Raw genomic sequence first — 16,660 nt, forward strand, 5'->3', positions numbered from 1 at the left:
AGCGATCTCAATGTGGCTGTGGTGTATGGCTTCGTGTGGACCAGAGTTGTCAATACAAGATACACTGGAATGGTGGTCCAGGCACAAACATGAGAGCTGAAGTCTTGGCTCTCTGGGACTTCTTTGGTTCTCCAGACAACTGTCCATTGACACCCTATTTGTATATGGGGACTCACAGGTACTTATTGAAGGTTTGTCGGCTAACACCGAGTTTTCCCCTCCTCATCTTACTGCTTGGATTTCTCAGATTAATATCCTCCGAGGGACATCCTCTTCAATCTCTCTCCAGCATATTTTCCGAGAGAAAAATTGGGTTGCAGACTCACTGTCAAAGAAGGGGATCACTGAAAACTTTGGATATATGCATTACACAATCCTGGAGGCAGATACCATCAGTGCCGAGGGTACTATCCCCCTCCCATAGCAGCATTATACTTCTCTTCATATTTTGATTTGTGATTTTGTCCACTGGTCATGCTCCACATTTTGTCTGGCTTACAGATTGGGACATATCTTTTCTTACTTGTTTACATACTGAAGCATTGGTAGATATTACTAAAACTATGGCAGATATGTACCCTTACCTCACTTTTTTCGTACTACTTAGCCTTTTGGAAAACCCATGTTAAGATTTTTATACAAAGACACTTTTTGAACATATGCATTGGTACATTAACTAAACCAGCGTTTTTTTCGTCTGAAAAAAATGAACCTGTTTATATAGCTCATTGCTGTTCAGACATCATATATGACATATTGGCAATGCAACCTACTCGACAGCACTTGGGTTTCACCAATTAGATTACCACCTAGCTCATGCCAGTTAATATGGTTAAGAATAATGTTAAATAGGCTTCCTTGTGTCTTTCCTCTCAAGTAGCATCGGTAAAGTCCCCAGGAAGAGCACAAAGCACTCCTGAAATGATGAACGAAATGTACTTTCATCACAACATTTCCATGCCGTGAAATTTTGGAGATGCACGTGATGGCATGATAGCAAGAACCCTGAAAAAAGGTTTCAAAAATCCAAAGAGATTTTCCAGTCGATGTATTAATCCAACTTAAACCAACAGCATCTTGCTTGGGTTACGAAACCAGAAGCTTTTACTCATCTTCGTAATAATGCAACATTGGGCTTGTAATTGGTACATAACCTGCCTGCTTGATTTGGCCAGTCAAATTTTCCAACACCCAATAAATTTGCATTGATTGTGGGTGGGACTTATCTCCGGCAAAGAATGTGTGAACCCTGTTACGGACCTCAATCCAACTGCAACCTGGTGTCTTTTTCAATCCCCTGGCTTTCATCATCGCTCTGACCTTCGCTGCTCTATCCCATCTACCAGACACACCGTATATATTTGACAACAAAACATAATATCCGGCATTCTCAGGCTCTAACTCAAAAAGGTGTTCTGCAACAAGCTCCCCTAGTTCTATGTTACCATGAATTACACACGCACCAAGCAACCCTCCCCAAATACCAGCATCAGGTTCTAATGGCATATTTTTAATGAAGCTGTATGCCTTATCCAGCTTCCCAGAACGACCAAGAAGATCAACCATGCATGCATAGTGTTCCACTCCAGGCATGATGCGATAATCTCGACTCATGCTGTGAAAATATTGGAAGCCTTCATCCAGAAGGCCTGCATGGCTACATGCAGACATAATAGCAATGAAAGTGATATAATCGGGTTTCACACCTGCCTCTTGCATTTGGTTGAAAAGGATGATGGCATCCTTCCCATAACCATGCATTCCATAACCTGCAATCATTGTGTTCCATGAAACTACATTTCTCTGTGACATACTCACAAAAACTTGCCATGCAACCTTTAGACCCCCGCACTTCGTATACATGTCTACGAGAGCACTACCAACCATAACGACAAACTCAAAGCCATTTCTGATTATGTAATTGTGAATCTCAGTGCCATGCCGCAAAGCAGCTATGTGGGCACACGCAGACAGAAGTATGGCAAATGTGACTTCATCAGGCTTTACTGCATCTAATACCATTTGACGAAAGAGTTTAATGACCTCATCACACTTGTCATTGTGTACATGGCCCGTCATCATTGAATTCCATGAGGCTACGTCTCTTTGAGACATGCCCTTAAACACGGTGAGAGCAGTATCCACAGATCCAGATTTGGCGTACATATCAATTAGTGCACTCCCCACAAAAGAATTCCCTTCCAACCTATTCTTTGTTATATAAACATGGATTTCCTTACCTGGTTTTGGGTTTGCTAGCTTGGCACATGCGGGGAGAATGCTTGCAATGGTTACAGAGTTCGGTTTCAGTCCTATAATTTGCAAATTACGAAAGAGATCCAAAGCTTTATAACTGAGACCATTTTGTACATATGCAGCAATCATGGCACTCCATAACACTACATCTATTTCATTCATTCTATCAAACAAGAGGCCTGCCATTTCTATTTTTCCACATTTCGCATAGACATCTATGAGAGCACTAATCACAAAAGCATCATACCCAATTTCATTTCTGACTATGTAGGCATGTATTTCTTTGCCTCGTTGCAGAGCACTTAAGGCAGCACATGCAGGGAGAATACTGGAGACGGTTACTGCGTTGGGTTTCTCCACTGCCTTTACTTTCATTTGATGAAAGAAATCAAAAGCCCTATCCCAGCACCAATTCTGAACGCAACCTGCAATAATTGTGTTCCATGTGACAGTATCTCGTTCACGCATTTTGTCAAACACAAGGCATGCATCGTCTATATTGCCACATTTCGCATACATTGCTACGAGGGCATTTCCGACGAGAATATCCGACGCAAATCCAGTTTTCATTATATGATTGTGTATCTCCCTCCCATGCTGCAACCCTGTAAATAGTGAAGGGTATGCAGAAAGCACAGTTGCAAAGGTGATCGAGTTGGGATTCTGCTTCTCCCCTGACCGTAGCATTAATCGATACAATTCAAGGGTTTCGCAGTCTCCTTTCTTTGCATAACCTGCAATCATTGCATTCCATGAGACGACATCTCTTTGAGACGTTTTGTCAAACAGTTGACGCGCATTCTCTATTTCTTTACATTTAGCATACATGTCTATGAGAGCACTCACCACAAAGGCATCTGACTGGAAACCCTTCTGGAGCAGATGAGAATGAATGACCTTTCCTAGTTGCAGACTTCCCAAACTGCCACATGCTTTGATAACACTAGGAAATGTGAAATTGTCAGCCTCCAGGCCGCTCCCAACCATTTGACAGTAAAGCTGGACGGCTGCTTCATTCCGTTTGTGGACAACGTACTCTCTAATCATGGCGTTCCACCGAAAGACATCTTCTTGGCTGTGCTCTGCTCCAACCCTGGTCGTACTGAAGCTCAACGAGTGCATCAACTTCCTTGGGTACGGCTTCCACTTCCTCTTCCAACAACACCAGAGAAGCATAGCTGCACAGTAAGCAATCCCAATTAATAATATTTTTTTCTTCGACCTCTAGTTTGGAAATGCAGGCAACATCGCCATCAATGAATCAGTACCTTGTACTCCTTTTGGTGATAGTAAGCCGACGGTACCTCGGAAACGCAGTGAAATTGTTGATCGCTCTGCTATATTTTTAAATACATTAAGTTGTGGAGTAGCCGGTTTATGAAACTCCATGATTGCCATGACTCTCTAATGTTAAGGAGCGTTTCTTTGGTTGCAGTCTATTACTCCTACTTTTGGCTTTCTAATCAAAACGATTCGACTCCGCATCCGTCCGCATATAATTATTGCCAGCCGAATCCTAGTTGTAACTTCGTAAATTACAGGAAAACAGGTTGTAGTTCACATGGTTTCACCCTATCACTTTTTAAGGCTTTATTAGATTGAAACCGTGCCACTTTTATCTGTTTGCAATCCAATGAAGCCGCGACATTCACCTTCTGACTTGCAGGTTTCCATGTGGTTTATATAGTTTCATTGAAACCACATAACTGGTACTGTGTAACTCTATATTATCTCAACCATGATCTCAAAGTCTCTGTTTTTAAAGATTTATATAAGGGATGGATTTTTTTTAGAGTAAGTGAATGGATTTTTATAAAGTTTAAACAAAGTTACGGTGTAAAGAGGCACTCAACAATTCAATATACGGTAAATTTGTAGGTATAATATAAGTAAGTAAATATTTTACATGATAAATGTGTAGGTGTAATGTAAGTAAATAAATATTTTTGCATATTCGGTCAATATGTTGAATTTATATTAATGTGTTTAATTACAAAACCTAAGGATATGTAAACATTTACATGTTAGTTCAATTAAACCATTCTAGATTTATCTTAATCCCGCATCTATCAAGCTTAGAGAGGGATCAAATCCCTTGAGATACAAACCTCCTTTAAAGTGAAAAGGGATTTGATCCCTCTCTACCCTTCATATATTTAGGGTTAAGATTGATCTAGGTTGGTTTTTATATACACATGTCATATCTAGGTTGGATCCATCTCTCTCTCTCCTCTCCCTCTCTCTCTTCCCTTATGCTCTACTCTCTCTCCCTCTCTCCCCTCTCTCAGGTTCTCTCTCTTCCTTCCTCTCTTCCTCTTTCTCTCCCCATCCCCCCATCTCTCTCTCCCTACCCTCCAACTCTGCCACTTTCTCCCCACTCTCCCCTTCTATCTCACCCCCTCTCTCCCCTCTCCATATATGTCTCCTCTCTCTTTTCTTTCTTTCTCTCCCTCTCTCTCCTATCCTTCTATTTGTCTTCCCTCCTCTCCTCTCTCCATATCTCCTTTGTGACTCCCTCTCTGTGCCTCTATCTCTTTGTTCTTCCTTCCCTCTCTCGCCCCCTCCAAATTATTCCATCTCTCTCCCTCCTCTCCCTCCTCTCCTCTCTCTCCATTCCTTTCTTTCCCTCTCTCATACTCCTACCTCTCTCTCTCCACACTCCAGGGCTATCACTCCCCACCTCCCCCTCCTCTGCCCTAGCCTCACCTCAATCCACCCCCTCTCTCTCCATCCATATGATGGAGAATTTTCACTCTATGTAATAAGTGCTATGTGTAATGTCTAAAATATCTTACATTTTAATTTTTTATTGTGAAAATGGTTATGGTTATTTGGCATGTGGTATTGAGAAGCCATGGTATTGTAACAAAACCTATTTACAAGTTAAAAGTGGGAGTGGATATCCATGGTTAAAAAACATGTGATATTGTAAGTTTATTGTAGTTATTAAGTTTTTATGTGCTTATTAATTTTAATACCATTATTAGCCCCTACCAAGACAGTCATCACCATTAGTTTAGCATTGACCAATGCAAATTATAATGTTTACCTTTGAAAAATAAATATTTATTTTTCAATATTATTAAAAAATAATGTTCAAACATTTGATTGGAACATAACTTGAAAGTCTTATTGTGGCCTTTGCACAATATAATGGCATGTGGATAATTGTCTTACATATTTAATACCATAATTTATGGATATGGTTGCAATATTCATGTATGATTTGTAGATATTTGGGTAGTGACTTTTTATTATTAAGCTTTGCAAGAAAACCATCCATAAATAAAATACTTGAAAATAACTTATACTCATGTAAATAGCATATCTACCATCAATTACTTCCCACCACAACATCAATTACTTCCCACCACAATTTAAGCAAGTCTTTGCATAAAAAATAGATAGGAATAAGATGTAAAAAATATACTTATAGTAGTTACTTCCCACCAAAATTGTAATTGTGTAGACTTATTAGTGGTTACTACCCACCAAAATTTATACAAGTTCTTCTACTTAAATTTATGCAATTTACTTATGCACTTCAAATTTCAATTTATTAGTTACTATCAAAGCAAGACTATAGGATGATTTTTCTATCAACCATTAATAATTTAACATTGATCAATGTAACCTATATTTATTTGTAGAAATTATTGTGTAGATTCGGAACTACCCATGAAATTTACTAAATCACAAGACTTGAAACTACTCTACTTCTCTACAGAAGTTAATTCACAATCTAGAACACAAATCATAAACATGCAAAAGGAAACGTCACACATACACAGAGATTTATTTAGGGGAAAGCAAGTGCTCAAAATCTCTTCCTATATGTATTGCATTAATCAAAGAATAGTGATGAATACATATGCTTTCTCAAGCCTAAGCACAACCTACAAGTGTATAGTCTATCCCTATGTTTGAGTGGCTAACTCTAGCCAGCACTTAGACAATTTTCAAGCCTTCCAAGCTCTTATTTCCTGGTGTTGTTCCTTGAGGAAATTAGCCCATATTATTTAGGAAATTCCCTCAATTGGATTGCGTAATTCCTCTAGGTTCTTCCTCTAACTGCATGCACCACATGTACACATTGGAATAGTCTACAACTAATAGTACATTGCTTTAGAATCTTCATCTCAACTGAGTAACTCGAATACTCTGCATGCATCAACTATTTGGGTTGATTGATTAGTGAACTAGTTGATCACTGAGTGTGGTTGAAGTTACACTCCTACAACTTGACCTCCACTAGTTCTTCTAATAGTTAGAACTAGTTTAAGTGACCATAACTCAATTTAACTGAAATAGATTGCTACAAATTAGCAACCAACCATATTGAAATGAACTCAAGCTTCCCCAACTCGAATTAACTGAGTTAACTGAGTGACAAATGCCATGTCGACTCAGTTAACTACCTCCAAGATTTCTACTGAAATAGAAATTTGAATTTTCTCTAGTTTGACCAAGGCAAAGTCAAACTGAGATTTTCTTGCTGCATTTTCAACACTCCCTCTCAACAAGAAATAGATTATTAACCACCCCTATCCTGCACCTATAGAACTCGAAATTCCCTCTTGAAAATGCCTTTGTAAAAATGACTACATCTTATTCCTTTGTAGGAATGCACTGCAACAACATTATCTGCCTTTGCACACAATCATGTAAATGGTAATACCGAATATTTATATGCTTGGATCAATCGTGAAAAACATGATTTTTAGAGAGCTTGATGTAATTCTGATTATCACAGTGGATAACAGTTGGATCCATCATTTGACCAAACAATCCAACAAGTATCTTTCTCATCTAGATCGCTTCCAATGTTCCTTGATTAGCATCCATGTACTATGTTTTTGCTGAGATGAGTGCCACATATCTTTGCTTCCTATTGTACCAAGAAACTGGTGCAGACTCAACATTGAAAATTCCACCTAATGTACTATTTCGGTCTGATGGACTCCCTGGTCAATTTTCATCTATGAAGCCACACAACTTCACTCCCTTTGTTTGTTTGTATCATAGTCCAAACTGGGTGGTGCCTTTGAGGTATTGTAGAACATGCTTAGCTACCCTCCAAAATAGTTAGGTTGGCCTAACCATATATTGGCTCAGCTCATTGGCTTCATAGCACATATATGGTTGTGTGTTCACAAGATACATTAGTGAACCCACCAACTTCCTGTAAACAGTAACATCCACTTCCTCACCTGAAGTGGCATCCTCTTTCCTCCAGTTGGTCGTTAGAGGTGTCTCCATGGGTTTGCAACTGTCCATGTTGAACCTCTGAATTATCTCGTTGGCATACTTCCCCTATGAGACAAACGGTTTCCCATCACCTTGCCATAATTCCAATCCGAGGAAGTAGTGCATGAGACCCATGTCCTTCATTTCAAACTCTCTTGCAAATTCCTCCTTGCAAGATCTGGCAAGTTACTCATCACCAATTAAAATCAAGTCATCAACATATAAGACAATAATCAATAATTTACCTTCTAGCAAGATGTGATAGAGGTTTGCATCCACTTCACTTTTGGTGAAGCCCAAATAAGTGAGATAGCTACCGATTCTGGTGTACCAACCACAGGGTATATGCTTGGAACCGTACATTGCTCGCTTGAGTCTGAGACTCCCGATAAAAAGTCTCAAATCCTTATGGTTTCTCAATATACACCTCCTCCTCAATAAATCCATTGAGGAATGTTGTTTTCACCTCCATCTGGTGGATCTTCCACCCCATTTGTGCAACTAGAGCAAGGATTGATCTGATGGATGAGTAGCTTGCTATAGGAGCAAAGGTCTCCTCATATTCAATCCCCTCAACTTATGAGTACCCCTTGGCCACAAATCTAGCCTTGTACTTTTCTATGCTTTCGTCAGTTGCATGCTTTACCTTGAAGATCCATCTTGAACCCACAACTAATTTGTCTGCTGGTCTTGGGACCATTTCCAAAACACTTTTGTTTACAATGGATTCAAACTCCTCCACCATTGCATCAACCAATACATGTTTATCTACTGCTTCCTCGAAAGAGGATGACTCAGTCTCTACAAGCTCAGTCATTAGAGCGATGTAGCTAGTGTACTGATTTGGTGACCTTCTCTGCTTGTGTTGATTTGAAGGAGCACCCACATTCTCCCTCACATCCTACATAATTCTATTAACTTCCCTGGTACTTTTCCTACCTTCTCTGGATGGTTCTAGTTGAGTGGATATCTCCACTCTTTTCTCCTCAATTTGTGGTTGCTCCATAACTTCTTGAGGTTCCTCCTTTGGATCTAAAAGCTCCTCTTCTGGTGGGATCTGAAGCTCCCTCTCAAGAGAGCACCGCATGGATTTGTCTTCATTAAATTTTACATCCCTTCGCACAACTATCATTCGGAGGGTTGGCATGTACACACGGTAGTTGTGTGGAGTTTCTACGTAACCTAGAAATACCCCCAATTTCGTTGTCAACTCTAGCTTCTTCTGTGATTCTTTGGAGACATGGCAGTAAATAGAGGCTCCAAAAATCCCGAAGTGTGACACATCTGAATTCTCCTCGAGAAAACCTCCTTTGGTGTAATCATTCCAAGAATCTGATGAGGGCTCTGGTTTTGCAAATAAACTGTTGTGTTGCATGCCTTGACCCACAAATGCAGAGGTAGGCCCTGATCATGCAACATCGCCCTTGCTACTCCCACAATGTTACGATTCTTCCTATTAGCCACCCCATTATGTTGTGGGTTGTGAGGTGTTGTCAACTCTCGTTGAATTCCTTCTTTTCCACATATATTTTTAAATTCATTCAGCACGTACTCACCTCCATTATCAATCTTGGGATCCTTACCTTCTTTTTCATTTCTTTCTCAATGAATGCCTTGAATTCTATGAACTTGGAGAATGTCTCATCCTTCTTCTGCATGAAGAAGATCCAACACTTCCGTGAGAAGTCATAAAAAAAAATGACAAAATATTTGTGCCTGGCAGTGGAGGTTGTTGAGAAAGGTCCACAAGCATCATAGTGGATCCTTTTAAGGGATGCGTGTGATTTTCTCTCCTGGTCATGGAAAGTGGCTTTTGTGTACTTCCCCAAGGTACACCCTTTATATGTATCCTGCTACTCTAGTGCTCCTTTGGGGATGCCTATGGTTATTTGTTGCATAATATTCAAAGCCCATGATGAAAATGGCCAAGTCTTTTATGCCAAAGTTCACCGACATAGTGGCTCTGCACCTTCTTTGCCTTTGTGCTCAATGCAGCACAATCCTCCACATCCAACTTGTATAGGTTCTTCAAATGAACCCCAATCTACTTAACTTTTCCCATGGCTATGTGTCTCAGGAGTGCTTTCCCTTTGTTGAACATCACATCATAACCACGGTCTTCCAAAACTACAATGGAGATGAAATTTTTCTTTAGACCTAGAACAAACATCACATCCTTGAGTTTGAGAGGGGAGCCTGAATCCCTCTGAAAGGTGACTGTACCAATCTCGGTCATGTCGTACCTTCCATCATCTCCCATCTCAATGTGCATCTAGAGATATTTCTTGATCTAGATTAGATCATTATATTGTTTTTCATCCATCTCGATTCATTTGGAGTGGAAAAAGTGGAGGAATATGCTCACGGGACCGTTTTTATTGGCAGGACCCAGTTTGGAAAAATGAGGTCAGAAATCTTACGAGAGTGTTTTGAGGCATCAGAAAATGTTTTTTGGGGGTAAAACTTTGTTGCTTTGGTGTGACACCATTTCATGTTATTCTACACACAAATATATTTCCAATGGTGCAAGATGTGTGTCAATCGAAGTTCGTATGCAATATTTATGCTACTTAGAAGTTGACCTTCCTATTTTTCACACCTATAGTTTGGGAGGATGCCATGTCAACCCCCATTATTCATGGAAAAGGGGATAGTCACATGATTATGATGTAAAATACTCTAGAAGTGTCTATATTGTAACTCTAATTAAGAGTTGATGTAATCAAAATTAACCACTAGTAGGCTATCAAGTTGTGTTATAATCGGGCCACTAGGAGGAAGAGGCATTCCATTATTTCGAGAGCATTTTGTTCCATAGTTGAGAAAAGATAGTCAGGAGAGATAGGATGTAGATCACACAGATAAGATATATGTACTGTAGTAGCTCACAGACCACAAACATTACTTCTTTGTACCTAGATCCATATTTCCATACAAAGAAAGAGAGCGAAGCGGCCTCACCTACCAGCTAGGTTTTCTCCCGAAAGGGTTTCCCAAAGAGAATATCTTATGTCTTATGTTTGTGTGTGAGATTATTTTTTCATTCTCTATTTTTCTACATAATTTCCATTCACATGCATGTACTAATTACAGTTAAATTTGCAGATCTTAAAGTTTAATAAAACTATAAGTGTGGAATCTCATATTTTTAATACAATATTATCAGATCTGTTATGATGAACTATCCAATGGAATATCCATGGTAGTTTACATATCATTTGGTATTAAAACAAGTTTCTTTGGGTATTTTTTGGAGATTGTAGGGATCTAGATCGACAGGGCCAAAATTGTAAAACCCTAATCATGGCAGACGAATCTGTAAATGAACCTCGTGATGCTACAGAGGTAAGGTTTTCATGGCTCAAACAACAAGTCACGAATATAAACCGTAATTCAAACCTCCTCATGGCGGCCCTAAGCAATAATTTGGGGATATTTCGAGAAGATGGGATTTTGAATGCAGAGGACAAAATCAGAAGGGGGATCGAGAGATCGGGAAGACACAGAGAACCAACTGAAGAAAGAACCTGGAAAAGATCAACTCAATTCGAGTGTCATGAATCAATCCCTGTTCAAAATGGAAGAAAAATTCAATATCAAGTTGTACCATGGCGAGATTGATGCTCTAAAGATGAATCACTAATTGCAGCTTTTGTAATTATTTCTTGTCTAGGAAATGTTACAAAAAAATTCAAATTTCACCATCTTCTTCTCTGACTAAATTCTGGAGTATATACAAATATGTCAAGATAGACAAGTATTATACAAGTTCTCAAAGTTATTTTTTGTTAATAAAAGTTTTTAATTTTCAATAAATTTAAAATTTATAGAAATAATATATATATATATATATATTATAAATTTTATTATTTTATTATTTAAAGAAAAAAACTTTTGTTAAAAAACGTTTGGACCTATTTCCCAACCTCCAAGTCCATGTTATATATGCCATCCAATGACAACAAGTCACAAACTGAGGCAAAGGATACACATTTAACAATTATGAGTGCTAAGCCACAACGGAGGAGCCCACAAGGAGCACTACAAACTGCACCATGAGTCGGAAGTGTTCATGTATACCTGAACATATAAAGCATTGTGTAAGGTTTAATGTTAGCGATGTGGGATATCTTTTGACGACGAAAAACTAAAAATGAAAGTACCAATTCACAAGGCAATAAATCATAGCCAACACACAGTTAAATTGCCTCCAGTTTTTAACAGGTAGAAATGAGCGCCTAGAGATCGAAGGCTAAAATTTAATTTAAGATCCCCCATGTTATTTGATATTTAATGCAAAGGGGGGGTCTGCAATAGTTGTTTTGACAAAACCGTATTTATGAAGTGGCAGCATCAGGTGAATTGTGGGGGGGGGGGTCGGGGCGCTATTGAAAACCATTTACAACCGACACTCTTCCTGCAACCCTACTCATGCTTTCAATGATATCATAACTACAATATCAACATAGGTGTTCTCATGTTATCGTTGTATGTTCATGGATTTGTACATATAAAGTCACGAAACATATGGCATAGTACTACATTTTTTTTTCTCAATCTATTTACTTCTATTATTATACAAAAAGATCCAAAAAGTTACAGCAAGGCCTTGGCCTTGAAAATCTTGCCATGAAGTTGGCAATTAGCCCAGATGAACACATTTCCAATTTTTAGTAGACTTCCTTCTGTAATGTCTTCTCCTAAGACCCGAAACATTGCTAAACAGGGACATGCAGAGACATACATCATTTGCACAGCTATGCAACGCTATACTTTAACGTCCTGACATACAGACACATACAACGACACAGAGACATACAGACACATACAATGACCTGACACAAGCAAAATTGCAAGTTTCAAAACAGAGTAATGCGCCTACTTTTGAGGCTGCCGAGAGTAGAATACCAAGCAAGATCAATCATCATCCGTAGTGTAAGGTTCCTCCACTACCCTACACCCGTATTGTAAAGAGTCTTCTGAGTCTGAGTGAAGAACCACCGAGCCTGTTGGGTCTCCCTGGGCTAGTTCACTTGGACCTACAGGAACAGCTTGATTCACCATAGAGGAGCTTCCCATGACTGGGCGTTGAATATCTATTGGAGGCGCCATCTCTGTTCTGGCGGAATTTTCGGATGTGCTACTGCCTGGCCGCTGAGATCTTCACATTTTTCTATAGTAACAGAAACTATGAGAGTGGAATTGGCAAGAGTACAGGGGATGCGATAACGAACTGTTGGGTGAGCTGCATGCTCACACTCGGCCATCCTGCCACGCCCGTGTCCTCTGCCTCTTCCGGCTCTGGTAACAGGGGGACTGCTTTGCTCAGGTTCCAGCTCGATCGAGGAAGAGGGGGAAATGGGGGCGGACCTCTGAGAGGTGGCACGTCCACAGGAGCCACCACGTCTGCTTCCCATCCTGGGCCGTTCTCACGGCATTGCGATGTATAGAGGATTGACGAGTGAGCAGAAACACAGAGGGAAGTGACCAACAAAGTCGTATGCCCTTTGAGCCAGAGCCCGATGCCTGTAAAACACTCTTGTGCCTGAAACAGGGACGAACTTAGGCATTGTAATTGAGTAACACTGAGTGACCCACAGTACATCAAACCAAAAGACCGCAAAGGAGTGCGAAGAGGCTGCAGGATGTTGGAATCTAGAGGCACAGCAAACAAAATAAATACACAGCAAAATATCAAGCACATAAACACAGTTTTTAACGTGGTTCACCCAACCAATCTGGGCTACGTCCACCAAACATAGGCATCAGGAATTTATTAATCAAATTGGAGATTACATAATGAAAACCTCATAAAACTCTCACCCTCTCAACAAACCATCCAAATGGTTGCCTGTTATATAGCATAGAGAATCTAACAGCCTCATTAACTCATTCACATCAAATATAGGAGGCATTAACTCCCTCCCAACAAACTGGAGTTAATCTAGGACCTGAATTCTATTGTTGTCATCAGCTGAGATTTTTCCTATTTTGCTCTAAACAGAAAATCTCAACAATCTCCACCTTGACAACAATTCCCCTGATGCCCTGTTATTATTATTTTATCTTTTCTGCAAGCCAAGAGAAGCCAAACACCAGCGTAGCTTCTCCAACAAAATTGGTTTCGTGAACATGTTTGCACAGTTCTCCTTTGTATGCACCTTTTCAAGAGAAACTCCCCTTTCAGTGATAACCTGTCTTACAAAATGATACTTGATTGGAATATGCTTTGATTTACTATGATAGGCCGGATTCTTAGCCAAATGTATTGCACTTTGACTATCACAAAGTAACCTGATGTTGTCCTGTAACCTACCAAACTCACCAAGCAAACCTTTCAACCAAACCGCCTCTTTGCAAGCATGCGAAGCAGCAATGTATTCTACTTCAGTAGTGGATAAAGCAACAATGTTTTGTAGCTTTGACATCCAGCTAATAGCTCCACCTGCAAGAGTAAAGACATACCCTGAAGTTGACCTTCTCTTACCCAAATCACCTGCAAAATCGGAATCAACATATCCGCAAACAAATTCACTACTCTTATTGTAAGAAATACAATAACTACTTGTGCCTCTCAAGTACCGAAGCACCCATTTCACTGCTGACCAGTGTTCTTTACCTGGATTTGCCATGTACCTGCTGACAACCCCAACTGCATGAGAAATATCTGGTCGCGTACACACCATCGCATACATCAAACATCCTACTACATTGGCATACGGAATTCGAGACATATAATCCTTTTCTTCATCTGTATGAGGACATAAACTCGAAGAAAGCTTAAAATGGGAAGCTAAAGGGACTGACACAAGCTTCACATTATTCATACCAAACCTCAAAAGTATTTTCTCAACATACTTTTGTTGTGATAGCCACAGCTTACCATTACTCCTGTCTCTGAAAATCTCCATGCCCAAAATCTGTCTTGCCGCTCCTAGATCTTTCATATCAAACGTCCTTGCCATCTGAGTCTTCAACCTGTTGATTTCTTCAATGCTTTTGCTTGCTAAAAGCATATCATCAACATATAACACTAAGATAATGAACATGCCATTATTTAACTGCTTAAAATAAACACAATGATCATATTCACTTCTTACATATTTCTGACTCAACATGAAAGAATCAAACTTCTTATACCACTGCCGAGGCGACTGCTTCAGGCCATATAATGACTTCTTGAGCCTGCAGACAAATTTCTCATTGCGATGCTGAACAAACCCTTCCGGTTGTTCCATATATATTTCCTCATCTAAGTCTCCATGTAGAAATGCAGTCTTAACATCTAATTGCTGCAACTCTAAATCAAACAAAGCCACTAATGCTAACACAATTCTAATTGAAACAATTTTAACCACTGGTGAAAATATCTCATGAAAGTCTATGCCAGCTTTCTGAGAAAACCCTTTTGCAACCAGCCTCGCTTTGTACCTGTCTTCCGTATCATTCACACCCCGTTTCAGCTTGTACACCCACTTGCATCCCACAGTTTTCCTGCCTTTGAGAAGTTCAACCAGATCCCACGTACCATTCTTACCTATGGCCATCATTTCTTCCTTCATGGCTGCTTTCCATTTGTCACTATTTGAACCTTCTACAGCTTCCTGATAACACAAAGGTTCATCATCATTAGCGATCAAAGCAACTGAAGTAACATGATCATCATACCTTCTCGGAGGGCGTTTGATCCTTGTAGACCTCCTTAAGAATGTTTTTGGTGCTTCCACAATTGGCTGTCTATCAACTGTAGGAATTTCTTCATGATCGCCATCTGAGACCTGTTCATGTCCTCCATCTGAACCCTGTTCATAATCTGATTCTGAAACCTGTTCATGACTAGAATCTGAACTATGGTCGTTATGACTATCATTAGAAATGCTGTCAAACTGAATATGCCGGAAATCAGATACATCATCCTGTTTCAATCTTCTATCTACATCTAACTGTACAAGAGAGGATTCATTAAACTTTACATCTCTGTTGATGATGATTTTGCGGGTAGTAGGATCCCACAATCTATATCCCTTTGTTCCATCACCATACCCAACAAAGATATACCTTTTAGACTTTGGATCTAATTTAGTTCGCTGATGTTTAGGCACTAGAGCATATGCATCACAGCCAAACACTCTGAGTTTAGAATAGTCACAAGGGTGTCCTTTCCATACCTCTTGCGGAACCTTGCAGCCTATCGCCGTTGATGGAGATCGGTTTATCACATAACAAGCTGTTGCCACCGCTTCCGTCCACAACTCCTTTGGAAACCCGACGTTACTCAGCATACACCTTTCTCTCTCTAGAAGAGTCTTGTTCATGCGTTCAGCAACTCCATTCTGCTGAGGAGTATAAACCGTGGTCTTATGTCTCTCGATCCCTGCATCCTTGCAATAGTTGTCAAACTCCTTGGAGGAAAACTCACCACCATTGTCAGTTCTTAAACATTTTATAGTTCTACCAGTGCTGTTTTCTACCAATGCTCTAAACTACTTGAAAACTGTAAAAACATCAGACTTCTTTTTCAACATGTAGACCCATACCTTCCTAGAAAAGTCATCAATGAATGATACAAAATATGACGAGCCACCATATGACGCTGTAGGGGCTGGACCCCAAACATCTGAATGAATATAATCAAGTATCCCTTTACTAGTATGTTTGCCTGTTTTAAACTTTTGTTTACCAAACAGACAATGTTTACAGAAATCCAATTTTCCGGATCTTAGATTAGGAAGTAACTTTCAGTCAGCCAAAATTTTCAACCCTCTTTCACTCATATGCCCCAATCTTTGATGCCATAAGTGAATGGAACTACTGTCATGTTTAGACATAGACACATGATCTGACCCAGTTCTACCTTCTAACTGAAATATATTTCCTACTTTCTTAGCCTTCATCACTAGTAAGATACCTTTATAGATTTTCATAACTCCACCTTGAATTACAGTTTTATATCCATTTGAATCAAGTGCTCCTAATGAAATCAAATTTTTCCTTAAATCTGGTACATGCCTCACATCAGTTAATATTTTTGTTGTCCCATCAAACATTTGCAGTTGTATGCTCCCAACTCCCACAATATTACATGTTACATCATTACCCATGTACACAACACCATCATCAATTGATTTATATGTTTTAAACCAATCTTTATGAATAC

At 39.5% G+C, this 16,660-nt stretch overlaps 1 protein-coding gene across 3 annotated transcripts; it reads right to left on the reverse strand.

Moving 5' to 3' along the window:
• Nucleotides 1-934: 934 nt before the first annotated feature.
• On the reverse strand, nucleotides 935-3,932 carry LOC149228550 (pentatricopeptide repeat-containing protein At4g21300-like). Of its 3 annotated transcripts, none has more exons than XM_089378260.1 (2): nucleotides 3,561-3,932; nucleotides 935-3,434 (listed from the first exon to the last, which is right to left on the reverse strand). In XM_089378260.1, the coding sequence occupies exons 1-2, from the start codon at nucleotides 3,652-3,654 to the stop codon at nucleotides 1,105-1,107; spliced, it is 2,424 nt and encodes an 807-aa protein (XP_089234386.1). In that variant the 5' UTR covers nucleotides 3,655-3,932; the 3' UTR covers nucleotides 935-1,104. The 3 variants fall into 3 exon arrangements, with proteins under 3 accessions (XP_089234386.1, XP_089234385.1, XP_089234387.1); XM_089378259.1 differs by having other exon boundaries at nucleotides 3,525-3,929; XM_089378261.1 differs by having other exon boundaries at nucleotides 935-2,990; nucleotides 3,103-3,663.
• Between the last annotated feature and the right edge of the window lie 12,728 nt (nucleotides 3,933-16,660).

Source organism: Pinus tabuliformis, chromosome J (genome assembly GCF_031772625.1).
Source record: "Pinus tabuliformis cultivar Carrire ecotype Pingquan chromosome J, CPIR1, whole genome shotgun sequence".
Classification (NCBI taxonomy): Eukaryota; Viridiplantae; Streptophyta; class Pinopsida; order Pinales; family Pinaceae; genus Pinus; species Pinus tabuliformis.

What these genes read in the sequence shown, in the direction of transcription:
- LOC149228550 (XM_089378259.1), bottom strand. Translation starts at nt 3,654, where the DNA reads ATGGCAATCATGGAGTTTCATAAACCGGCTACTCCACAACTTAATGTA. An exon ending in ATCACCAAAAGGAGTACAAG is followed by an intron (nt 3,435 to 3,524) that starts GTACTGATTCAT and finishes CTTACTGTGCAG; the next exon opens with CTATGCTTCTCTGGTGTTGT.